Here is an 11,698-nt window from a genome sequence, read left to right on the forward strand (position 1 = left end):
GCCAGGCGTTGGGCGCCTGTAGTCCCAGCTACTTGGGAGGCGGAGGCAGGAGACTCGCTTGAGCCCAGGAGTTGGAGGCTGCTGTGAGCTGTAATGCCACGGCACTCTACCCAGGGGGACAGCTTGAGGCTCTGTCTCAAAAAATAAAAAATAAAAAATAATTTAATTTTTTGTTTATTTGTTTTGTTTTTTTCAGACAGAGTCTTACTTTGTCACCCTGGGTAGAATGCCATGGCATCATAGCTCACAGCAACCACAAGCTCCTGGGATCAAGCAATCCTCTTGCCTCAGCCTCCTGGGTAGCTGAGACTATATGCATCTGCCACAACGCCTGCTATGTCTTCTGATTTTAGTAGAAATAGTGTCTCACTCTTGCTCAGGCTGATCTTGAACTCCTGAGCTCAAGCAATCCACCCGCCTCAGGTTCCCAGGGTGCTAGGATTAAAAGTGTGAGCCTCTATGCCTGGCCAAGAAATTTAATTGTTAAATGTATACATTTCTAATCAGGAATGTCTATGTGGGCTACAATTTGATCAAGTTTTTCATTCCTTTGGTAATATAATTTTATTTTACATTTTCAAAGCCTACCTATTCACTGGTGTGTAATGGTCCTCCCCCCAAAAGCCTACCTGGTTATAGATTCACATGTTTTGAATATTTTCTCTTATAGGGGAGAACTGAACCCATCACTGCGGTGAAGCTGCTGAGCTGCTTCGATGACCTTGTGGCAGCAGGCACAGCCTCAGGCAGAGTCGCAGTGTTTCAGCTTGTCTCTTCCTTGCCAGGGAGAAATAAGCAGGTAAGAACTCACCATTTTAGCACTTTTTGACTTCTTGGCAAATTCATCGTTGATTTTAAAATGAGAATTCCTCATCTGCCTTGAAAATGTGTGCTTAGAAAAGCTTAACATTGTGCTGTTTATAATTGGGTAACATTTTTAGTCCTGGTTGGACTCTTGGTGTAAAGCACATATGGGTAATTTCAGTTTTGCTTAATATTCTTTTGGTGTGTTCTCTGTGGGTTGTGCGGGTGAATAGACAGATGGAACCTCATGCAGAGTTCTGCATGGAAAACAAGACTGGAGAAAATAGCTCTTCCATAAATAGTAGCGTTTGTGTATTACCTTGTCCATATAACCCTAGATCACAGCATTTATCCTTTTCTTTTCCTTATGTGTATTTTTACCATTTATTCATAGCTTCGAAGATTTGACGTTGCTGGTATTCATAAAAATAGCATTACAGCTCTGGCTTGGAGCCCCAATGGAATGAAATTGTTCTCTGGCGATGACAAGGGGAAAATTGTTTATTCTTCTTTGGATCTAGACCAGGTAAAATTATTTTTAGAAATATTGTTGGCTCTTGCCTTCTTACGTTTTGGAAAATCATTTGCATAATTATATTTTTGGTTAGCTTGTATTTTCAGTCATAGTCCCTCTATAATCTTGTTATTTATAACATTTTCTTTCTTTGTTAATCTTTTAAAATTTATTTATTTATTTTTTTTTTAGAGATAGGGTCTCACTCTATCATGAGATAGGCTTAAGTGCAGTGGCATGATCATAGCTCACTACAGCCTAAAACTCTTTCCCGTAGCTAGGACTATAGGAACATACTGTCATGCCTGGCTAACATTTTCTTTCATGTACTTTTCTAGTGTTTTATAAAGTCCTACTTCTGTGACTGAAAAGTTGGCCTACTGGAATATTTACTTTTTTCAGTCTACTATTGTATATTACTACTACTTTAAAGATAAGCTATGATTCTTAATTCCTGAAAATTCAGTAGGAGTGATGCCAGGCATTTCCCAATCATAATTGTGGACAAAGGTTCATGAATTCAGTGGGTAGAAAACTCACTACTAGCCATGCCTGGCCTGTGTGAGATGATCTCATGTAACAGGTAGTGGCAGAGGAGGAGATTTGGCAGCAGCATGGTCCTTAGTCCCTACCTTGTACATATTTGTTATTTCTTCCTTGCAATAGTGCTTGAAGGTATGTGTTCTTATTCCCAGGCAAATGAGAATGGGAAATTGTAGCTCCAAGAGATCCAGTAACTAGCCCAGGAGTACAAACTCACTTTCAAACCAAGGTTCTGCTCTGAAGCCCACGCCTTTTCTACTGCATGTGTGGCATTATGATTGCCTGTGTTATGTTTTGTTTGTTTTGCCGTGTTTCTTCCAGTTAGACTGAGCTCCTTGGTGTCATGATCCTTTCTTTTTCTTATTTTTAGCCTTCATTTATTGTGCTTTATAGGAATTCAGCAATTAGCAGTATTTCTCAAACTTTGTAGTCTCAGAACCCCTTTACACTCTTATAAAGAGGACCCCAGAGAGTTTTTGTTTGTATGGGTTGTATCTAAACAAGTACACTATGTTAGAAATTAAAACTGAGAAATTTAAAACATATTTTGAAATAATAATAAATCTGTATGTTAATATAAATAACATATTTTGTGAAAATAATTTTTCAAACAAGTGGAAAGTGGCATTGCTTTATATTTTTACAAATCTCTTTAATATCTATCTTAATATAAGACAGTTGGATTCTGCATTCAATCTGTTACAATACATTGTTTTGGTTGAAGTATCTGAAAAAAGATCTATCTTTACACAGACAAGTAGATGGAAATAGGAGTGTTATTATGTCGGCTTTTCAGATAATTGTGAATATTCTTCTTTAATAATATCCTCAAATCGACAGAAGATAGTTTCTTTAAAGGTTACAATTAAAAATGACAAATGGTAGTTTCTTTAAAGGTTAGTTACAATGTGGAATCTGAAAACATAATGGGCATATTTTCTGTGCTTTGTTACATTAAAATCTATTCCCATGTATGATTTTGAACATTGTGTATTGGTCACTTGGAAAATATTGGTCATTTGGTTAATAGAGTGATGCAGCACTTCCGAATACTGATACATTTTATTATATAATGTCAAAGCACCTTATGACTAGCATTCTGATTAGAAGAGTACTATTGAGAATCTGGTCAAGTTTACTGGGACAGATACGAGTTTTCAAAATTCTAATCTTCACTTGGAATGAAAAATTACCCTCACTTGTAATTACCCTCACTTTGGTTTTTTGCTTTTTTTAGAAAATGTCTCCTTAATACCCAAGTTTGAATAATTACAGTATTTCAAGTAAAAAATTGTGTCCTGTGAAAAAAGCAGCTGTCTCAGCTTACAGTTCTAACGTTTGCACAAGAGCTTTTCCTTGAGAGAACCAGTATATTCAGTGTGCAGAAGGGCTGTGTGTTCTTTTGTCACTTAGAATACAAAAATATCTGCCCTCAAGGATCAAGATTTAGTGACATTATAATTTTCTTCATCAAAGCCCTTCTCAAGTGCACACGTTTTTGCTGTGAGTGTGTGGTGGTGAAGGGTGGCAACTAGTAGAGTTTGGTGCTGCTGCCTTGATTTGGGCAAGGTTCCAAGTAGCTCTTCCCAGTATGGCTCTTGTACTATCAATGCAAATGTCAGCCCAGTGAGAAAGACAGATAACATCTTCAGATTATTTTGACCTGTAGACCACTTGAAAGGGTTTTAGAGAAACCCTCTAGGCATGTGGACCTCACTTTGAGAACTGCTCCGTAGGAAAATATTTTGTTAAGGTTATAAAGGGTCCATTGTCCTTGTACTTTCCTGCTGCCACAGCCATAGTTATTGCTATGTCTTTCACCCCCTCCCCTAACCCTGTGGGCAGGCTTCTGAGGAAACAGAAGACACTCTCATGTACCACCATTCACGAAAGAGAGAAAAAAATCAGATTTGAAAAACGTTGTTCATCATTTTTTGGCCAAATTGTCTGATAATTATTTTAAAAGGCAGAGTGCTTAAATAAGATTTGTAAAAAAGGTATGGGAGAATGCATGTTTTGCAAAATATGGCATAATAAAACCCTGTAAAAAGCTAAGTGAAGGCTTGGCACCTGTAGCACAGTGGTTACGGCACCAGCCACATACACCCGGAGTTGGCGGGTTCAAACCCAGCCTGGCCAGCTAAACCAACAATGACAACTGCAACAAAAAATAGCCAGGTGTTGTGGCTGGTGCCTGGAGTCCCAGCTACTTGAGAGGCTGAGACAAGAGAATTGCTTAAGCCCAAGAGTTTGAGGTTGCTGTGAACTGTGACACCACAGCGCTCTACCAAGGGCGAGATAGTGGGAGTTTGTCTCTTAAAAAAAAAAAAAAAAAAGCTAAGTGAAAAGCTGAAAAAACTATATTCTGAGTAACTTCCAAGTAGGGGGACCTATGATGAAATTTCTCCATGTTGATTGTGATGGTGGTCATATCACCACGAATTTGTCAAAATTTATAGAATTGTGGCTTGGAGCCCATGGCTCAGCAGTTAGGGCACCAGCCACATGCACTGGGGCTGGTGGGTTCAAACCCAGCCTGGGCCTCCTAAACAACTACAATAACAACAAAATAGCTGGCGTTGTGGCTGGCACCTATAGTCCCACCTACTCGGAAGGCTGAAACAAGAGAATCGCTTAAGCCCAAGAGTTTGAGGTTGCTGTGAACTGTGATGCCATAGCACTTATCGAGGGCACCTCTGTCTCCAAAAAAAAAAAAAAAAAAAATTATAGAATCATATACCTAAAAAAGGGTAAATTCTACTCTATATAAATTTTATCAATAAATCTGACAGATGCTCCTTTCCCTTGAAAAAAAGATATATTGCCCCAATATTTTATAACCAATTGATGAAACTGCTTCAGGGGAAAAATAATTCACAAATCAGATTCTTAACACCCTGAAGTATAGTTTGTGTTAGCAGTAGAATGGCTTTTATAATTTTATTTTGTGTTTATATATAATATTATATATATTACCATTTTATATTAATACCATTTGAATTTCTTTGCCCCTTCCAGTTGGCACAGATATAATGTCCTCAAAACTGCTTTGAATTTTTTGTGAGGGGAAAGTCTAATATGAACTTTGAGTGCTAATCATTGTCATGATAATTTTATAGCGAGTCCAATTCCAGACCTTGTGGCTCACACCGGTAATCATAGCACTTTGGGAGGCTGCAGAGGGTGGATAGCTTGAGCTCATAGATTCAAGACCAGCCTGAGCAAAAATTGAGACTCCTCTCTACTAAAAATAGAAAAACTAAAGCAAGAGGGTCATTTTAGCCCAAGAGTTGAAGGTTGCTGTGAGCTATGATATCACAACATTCTACCCAGGGCAACAGCTTGAGAGTCTATCTCAAAAAAAAAAAAAAAAAAAGTCCTATTCCATTGTGTTTTATAATAGAATACAGTAATACCTTGGAATGCGAAGTTAATCTGTTCCAGGATCCCATTTGAGTTCCAAGATAATTTTTTCCCTATAAAATAATAGAAACTGGATTAATCCATTCCTGGGTCCCACAAATTCTAATTTTCAAAATGATTTTAATAGTAAATACTCTGGGCACGATGCCTATGGCTCAAGGGTTTAGGGCGCTAGCCACATACACCCAGGCGGGTTCGAACCCAGCCCAGGCCAGCTAAACAACAATGACAGCTGCAACAAAAAAATAGCCAGGCGTTGTGGCAGGCACCTGTAGTCCCAGATACTTGGGAGGCTAAGGCAAGAGAATCACTTAAGCCCAAGAGTTTGAGGTTCTGAGCTGTGATACCGTAGCACTCTACTGAGGGCAAAATAGACTCTGTCTCAAAAAAAAAAAGAAAAAAGAAAAACAGTAAATACTCTGGATTTTAAGGTAAAATATTAACAAATAATATTTGAATAAAAATATAAAGGCTTGTTTCACCACAATTGAATACTTGTTTCAAAGCATACCCCTGACTGTTCACAAACTCCTTAAACTCCTTTACAAACTTTTCCCCTGCTTGTGAATTAGAACTGGCAGCCTCTCCATGCATAACAACATTATGGATCCCAGTCTTTTTCTTAAAGTTTTTGAACCACCCCCTTCTGGCTTTAAACTCCTCCTTTTGAGCACTAGTATCAGGCGTGCCTTTCACTAATCATCTCAGAGGACCTTGGCTTTCTCATAAATTATCATCTCAGAAATCACAACACCAGCCAGCTGTGATTAATTTCATTAATCTAAACTAAGAGAAGTTTTTCCATTTCTTCCATACTTTTTGTTCACCACATCAGCTGCTTTGATAGCATCTTTATTTTTCAAAATCATATAAACAGTCGATTTAGGCATCCCAAACATAGTAGCAAGATCAGCCACCCGGGTACTGCTTTCATACTTAAATAAGATCTTTCTTAACTTCAGTTGTAGTTCTAACAGCTTATCTCCTATTCTAATTTTCCTCTCTACACTTTTTAGGACACGTGGCAAATACATTTAGTTGTTACTATATTAAAAAAATAACACAAAACATGCAGAAAAGCATATAAGTAGCAGTTAAAATCACACAAGATGCTTTGACTACAGCTTCTGACAACGAACTGAACAACAAAGTACATGGGTGGCCTGAGCGCTGGGGAACATACACACAGGAACACATGAGCAACATGCTGGGCATTTGGATTCCAAAGCAGCATTCAGATTTGGGGCAGAATACACTCGAATTTTTTGTTAAGATTCCAAATTGTGCCAGGCACAGTGGCTCACACCTGTAATCCCAGCACTGTGGGAGGCTGAGGAGGGAGAATTGCTTGAGCTCAGGAGTTCGAGACTCACCTGAGCGACCCCGACTCATGAGAAAAATGGAAAAACCCAGCTGGGCTCTGTGGTGAGTACCTCTAATCCCAGCAGCTTCTGGAGGCTGAGGCAGCAGAATGCCCACAAGCTGGAGTCTGAGGTTGCAGTGAGCCACCAAGCTACTGCACTCTGCAAAGGGTGGGACTGTGTCTCAACAACAAAAAAGATTCCAAGTTCTTCGAGTTCTGGGGTGTTTGGATTCTGGGGGCAATACTACAAATAATATGCACAGTATGACATTTCTATTTAGATCTTTATAGATTCTTCTTTGAACTGTCTACTGAGAACATTTTAAAAGAAAGTGTATAGATTTTTAAATGTTTTTGTCAAACTTGATGTAGCAAGAGATAGATTAGTATTGACTATTTTCTCATTAGTATGGATTTTTCCAAATAATCTTACTGCAGTGAGTTGACACTAAATTTGAAGAGAATTAAAGCATTTGTCATAAGGTGTAAATTGACCTAAATACTACTAGCAGGAAGGATGCTTGCCAGTTATAACAGAAGTCAGGTTACTGTAGCTTAGCACTGATATTAGCTTTAACTGGACTTTTTCTGACAGGGCATTTGTAACTCCCACTTGGTGTTAGAGGAGCCTTCTTCAATTGTGCAGCTGGATTATAGCCACAAAGTACTGCTTGTGTCTACCTTGCAGAGAAGTCTGCTTTTTTACACTGAAGAAAAATCTGTCAAGCAAATTGGAACACAACCAAGGAAAAGGTAAGTTTCACAAGTATTCCAATTTGGCCTGAATGTTGGACCTTGTGCAGAAGGTGTCTTGGGTTTTCTTGGATTGTCCATTTTCCAGTTGCAGGCCCATGACGGTCTAAGCCCAGGGTTTCTAAGGGTCCCATATCTGTCTGGGACTCTTCCTCTCAGCGTCAGATAGGAAGTGTAAGTTTTTTGGACTGAGGAGTTACAGGACCCTGCAGGTGCAGCTACTCTGCCTCAGAGGGTGCTCCAATCTGTGGAGAAGCCTGGGACATCTGGTCTTTGTATTAGATCTTTATGGATTCTTCTTGGAACTATCTACTGAGAACATTTGAAAAGAAAGTATACAGATTTTTAAATGCTTTTTGCCTCCTCGTGGCAGGCACCCCCTCTACACAGTACTAGGAAAGAGTTAGGGGCATGACACTCAGTGAATGTTTGCCAGGTGTCTCTGTGGACTGTGGCAGGCTTGGGGATGATGCAGTGAACATGGCAGATCTGAGCCCTCTACTGTGGAAACTGAAATGCAGACAAACACTTATTAACAATTGTGTTAGCTGTCTATGGACCAACATACAGGGTGCTGTATGAGTTTCAACAGCCTTCTCTTTAGCTGAGGGATCAGAGGAGACTGCCTAAAAGCATGGGGTATGCAGGGTGAGTGGGATAAGCCAAGGAAAGGGAGGTTCCCCTTCAGATTGCTCTTCCTTTAACCAGCTACCTGGAGGGAAGACAGCAAAGAGAAGTCCACCTGCCATAGCTGCTAGGTGGAAGAAGGCAGCTGGATTCCATGGGTGATCTGTAAAGCGTTGTCCCTACCCAGCTCATAAATCATGCCTGCAGAATTCTACAGCCAGCTTTCATGGGGATGGGCTGAGGAAGTGGGTTAATACAGTGGTAGAGCTACTTATCCCCCTTATCCTGAGAAGAGGGAACAAGGAGTCAAGATGGCAATGGGGGGAATAGAGGGTGGTTGTAGATTGGCAGATGGGAATTGGAGGATTTCCTATGTTGTGTCTTCCAGGAAAGGGCACTATTGCTTACTGAGAATCCCGGCAGGGCATTGGATGGAAGGGAACATGGAGAGGGTTTGAGGCTGGCGCTGGGGGAGAGTGAGAGCAGTCAACTTGGAAACTTGCTGAGATTGGCAGGCATGGATGAGAGCCCGAGGCTGGTGGTGCCATCCGTGACAGGCTGTTGGGGAGGGTCTAGGGAGGCCAGATGGGTGGAACCAGCTGCTGTGGTCATGCTCACAACCCGTTACTCTGTGTCCTATGCTTTATAGCAACACAGTGGAAGTTTATTCTCTTATCTGCATGGCAGCTCTTTAGTGGTTGAAAGACACTCTTACACCTGCCCTTCAGCTTCTGTTTTGCATGCTGAATACTTTCTTAAGTCCATCAACAATCTGGCCATTTTATAATAACAGTCTTTCCATGGGCCCCTGGAGAACTCAAGTGAGGTTTGTAGCTCAGACACAAACCTCAGCAGTTTGGAAATAGAAAGGAAAGAATAAAGTATAAGTGGCTCTGCAGAACTTAGCTCTGACTTTCCCTCTGTGATATTCTACTCTTCTGCCCAGCATTTTGTCCCAGTTCATCTGTCAATGTCTTGCTTTATTGTCTTTTTGGAAGGAAGGCAGAGTGTAAAGAGAGAGATTTAAAAACCAGTTACCTTACACATGAGTCATGTAACAGTCTCACTTAACCAGCCTTCTAACTTCCTGTGTGGAGACCTGAGCAGTTTCTGTGAACCTCTCCAAACAGTGGTCTCTGTGGTCAGGTTTTTTGGTAACATTGATTAAAAGCATATTCTGTGCCAGGAGCTGTCCCAGGATACAGAAACAAGAAAATATGACCCCTTTCTCAGAAGGAGGGATATTTTATGGAGCCATAGAGAAATGGAAGTTAACAAGGGAATAAATGGAAACATCTTAAAGGCTTGCCTTTCTGTTGTTACTAGCTTAGATGGTAGTAACAGCATCCATCCAAGCTCTTCTTTGAGATAGAATGGTGAGAAAGGGCGGTGATAGTTAAGCTGAAGCCTAAAGCCTGGGGGAAGAGCATTCCAGGCTTATGGAACTCCACATCCCACACTGGGATACAGGGGTCAGAGAGGAGGGTGCAGGGCACATGGGGTCTCTTTCAATAGGAAGACAGAGAGGGTTCCTGAGGGATGGCCTGAGCTTATTCCTAAGAAGACCTTGAGGCAGAGGGACCTACACACTAAGTATCTGAGTAGCAAGGCTGGGTGTGTTGCACAGGGGTTGGGGAGGACCTCTTCCCATAGGCTGTGTGGGCCCTGCTTAGAGTAGGGGGTGACTGCTTTTTGATTGCTGTAGCCAGTCATTAGAGGGTTATGACCAGGGAATGCCACTCTGGCTACTGTTTGGAAATATACCAGAAGGAGCCAGGCATAGTGGCTTATGCCTATAATCCTAGCACTCTGGGAGGCTGAAGCAGGTAGATTGCTTAAGCTCATGAGTTTGAGACCAGCCTGAGCAAGAGCAGACCCCATCTCTAATTTAAAAAAAAAAAAAATACTAGCTGGGCATTGTGGCAGGCCCCTGTAGTCCCCACTCCTCAGGAGGCTAAGGCAAGAGAGTCTCTTGAACCCAAGAGTTTGAGGTTACTGGGAGCTATGCCACCATGGCACTCCCTCTACCCAGGGTGACAGAGTAAGACTCTGTCTCCAAAGAAAGAAAAGAAATATACCAGAAGGGGCAAGAGTGGCAGTTCCAGGGGCTAGCAGTGGGGCTCCAGGTAATGAGGTGAAAGATGGTGAGGCCCGTGCTGGGGCAGGCAGGACAGGTGGTGGGAATGTACCCAAGGTAGTGCTGACACATTGGCTGCCACATTGGCTCTGGGCTGTGAAAGACAAGAGTCTGAGATGATTCCTTAGGTGGTGACCTGTGTGGCTGGCTAAGTAGAGATGATACATATTGATACAAAGAAGCCTGGACCAGAGGACGTTTTTTGTCATGTTTCCGGCTGTGGGAGGGAAAAGGAGATAAAACAGTCTGCTGTGGAGTCATAGAATCCTCTTCGGCCCAGTGGAGAGCTGGAGTGAGCAGATGGATACCCAGTGTGCGGCTTTCTTGCTCACTTGGGGAAGCCATGCACTGGTGCCATCAGTGTGTGGTAGAAAACAAAGGCTGGGGTTGGGAAGATGGGAGTGAGGTGTCAGAGGCCACATGGAGGGTCATAGTAGCTGTTGGGCCCTGAGATACAGGCTGAGACAGGACTTTGGATTGGACAGCAAGGAGGCCATGTGTGATCTCCCTTGTGAAGAGCAGGGCTGAGACATTGGAGGGTCTGAAAGAGGGTAAACAGTGAATACAGACATCTTTTTTGGAGGAATTTTTTTTTTTTTGTAGAGGGAAACACAGGAAGAGGTGGCTCCCAGAGGGGAACATGAGCTCCATCGGAGTTTTGGAAAAGGGACTGTTGCGGCATGTTGGTGTGTTGTGAGCAGGCCTGCAGAGGGAACACAGTGGTGGCGCAGAGTGCAGGTCACAGCCTCAGTAGAGCCCTCTCATGGAGGAGTTGGCCTGAAATCTGGCCAGGATGTTCTTCCAGAGGAACATGGGAGGTAGCAAGGAGGGGTCTTCTCATCAAGTCTGTGAGCCTCCTCAGACCAGACTATGTACATGTTACTTATGTTTCTGTGTATGTTACAGAAAACCTCAAGGCCAGGCCATCCCCAACTGTGAATTACAAGGCTGCTCTTTTTGTTCTCCCCTGTGTTTGTGTTGTATTATTCCATGTGTCAGATGTCTCTCCATACCCATGACTGGGTCTTCTGAAGTCCAGTCCTCAGGGAAGTCCTCTGTGGCAACAGTGCATTGCACATTGCAGTCAGCATTATACATGTGGAACCTGGGTCCATGTCAGAGCCAGTACCAGGTTCTGGAACAGTATCACTGTCGCCATGTCCGTTTTGCTGGTCTGCGGGCATCTGACTATTGAGATCAGCATCAGGCCTTCTTTGGATCCTTCTAGTCACCCATCATAGACTGTCATGCTCCCATTTTGGTCTCTGAATACACTATATATTATGCATAAAATTAGAAAACACTATGTGATGGTTAGAATTTGTAAACCAGAAAACACTTGTTTCATATTAATGTGGCCTGTAAATGGAAGTAAATATTTTTTGGTTTTGTTCTTTGAGATAGGGTCTCATCATGTTGCCCAGGCTGGCCTTAAACTCTTTTTTTTTTTTTTTTTTTTGAGATGGAGCCTCAAGCTATCCCCCTGGGCAGAGTGCCATGGCATCACGCTCACAGCAACCTCCAACTCCTGGGC

At 42.0% G+C, this 11,698-nt stretch overlaps 1 protein-coding gene across 1 annotated transcript in view; it reads left to right on the forward strand.

Annotated features, from left to right (window-relative positions):
• TECPR2 (tectonin beta-propeller repeat containing 2) overlaps positions 1-11,698 on the forward strand; it is a 131,709-nt gene that overhangs the window by 28,739 nt on the left and 91,272 nt on the right. The window contains exons 2-4 of the mRNA XM_023518870.1: positions 671-799; positions 1,199-1,330; positions 7,243-7,400. Of these exons, the coding sequence (XP_023374638.1) occupies positions 671-799; positions 1,199-1,330; positions 7,243-7,400 (419 nt within the window). The remainder of the gene's footprint in view (positions 1-670; positions 800-1,198; positions 1,331-7,242; positions 7,401-11,698) is intronic.

Source organism: Otolemur garnettii, unplaced genomic scaffold, assembly GCF_000181295.1.
Source record: "Otolemur garnettii isolate 467f Iridium unplaced genomic scaffold, OtoGar3 scaffold00149, whole genome shotgun sequence".
Taxonomy (NCBI): Eukaryota; Metazoa; Chordata; class Mammalia; order Primates; family Galagidae; genus Otolemur; species Otolemur garnettii.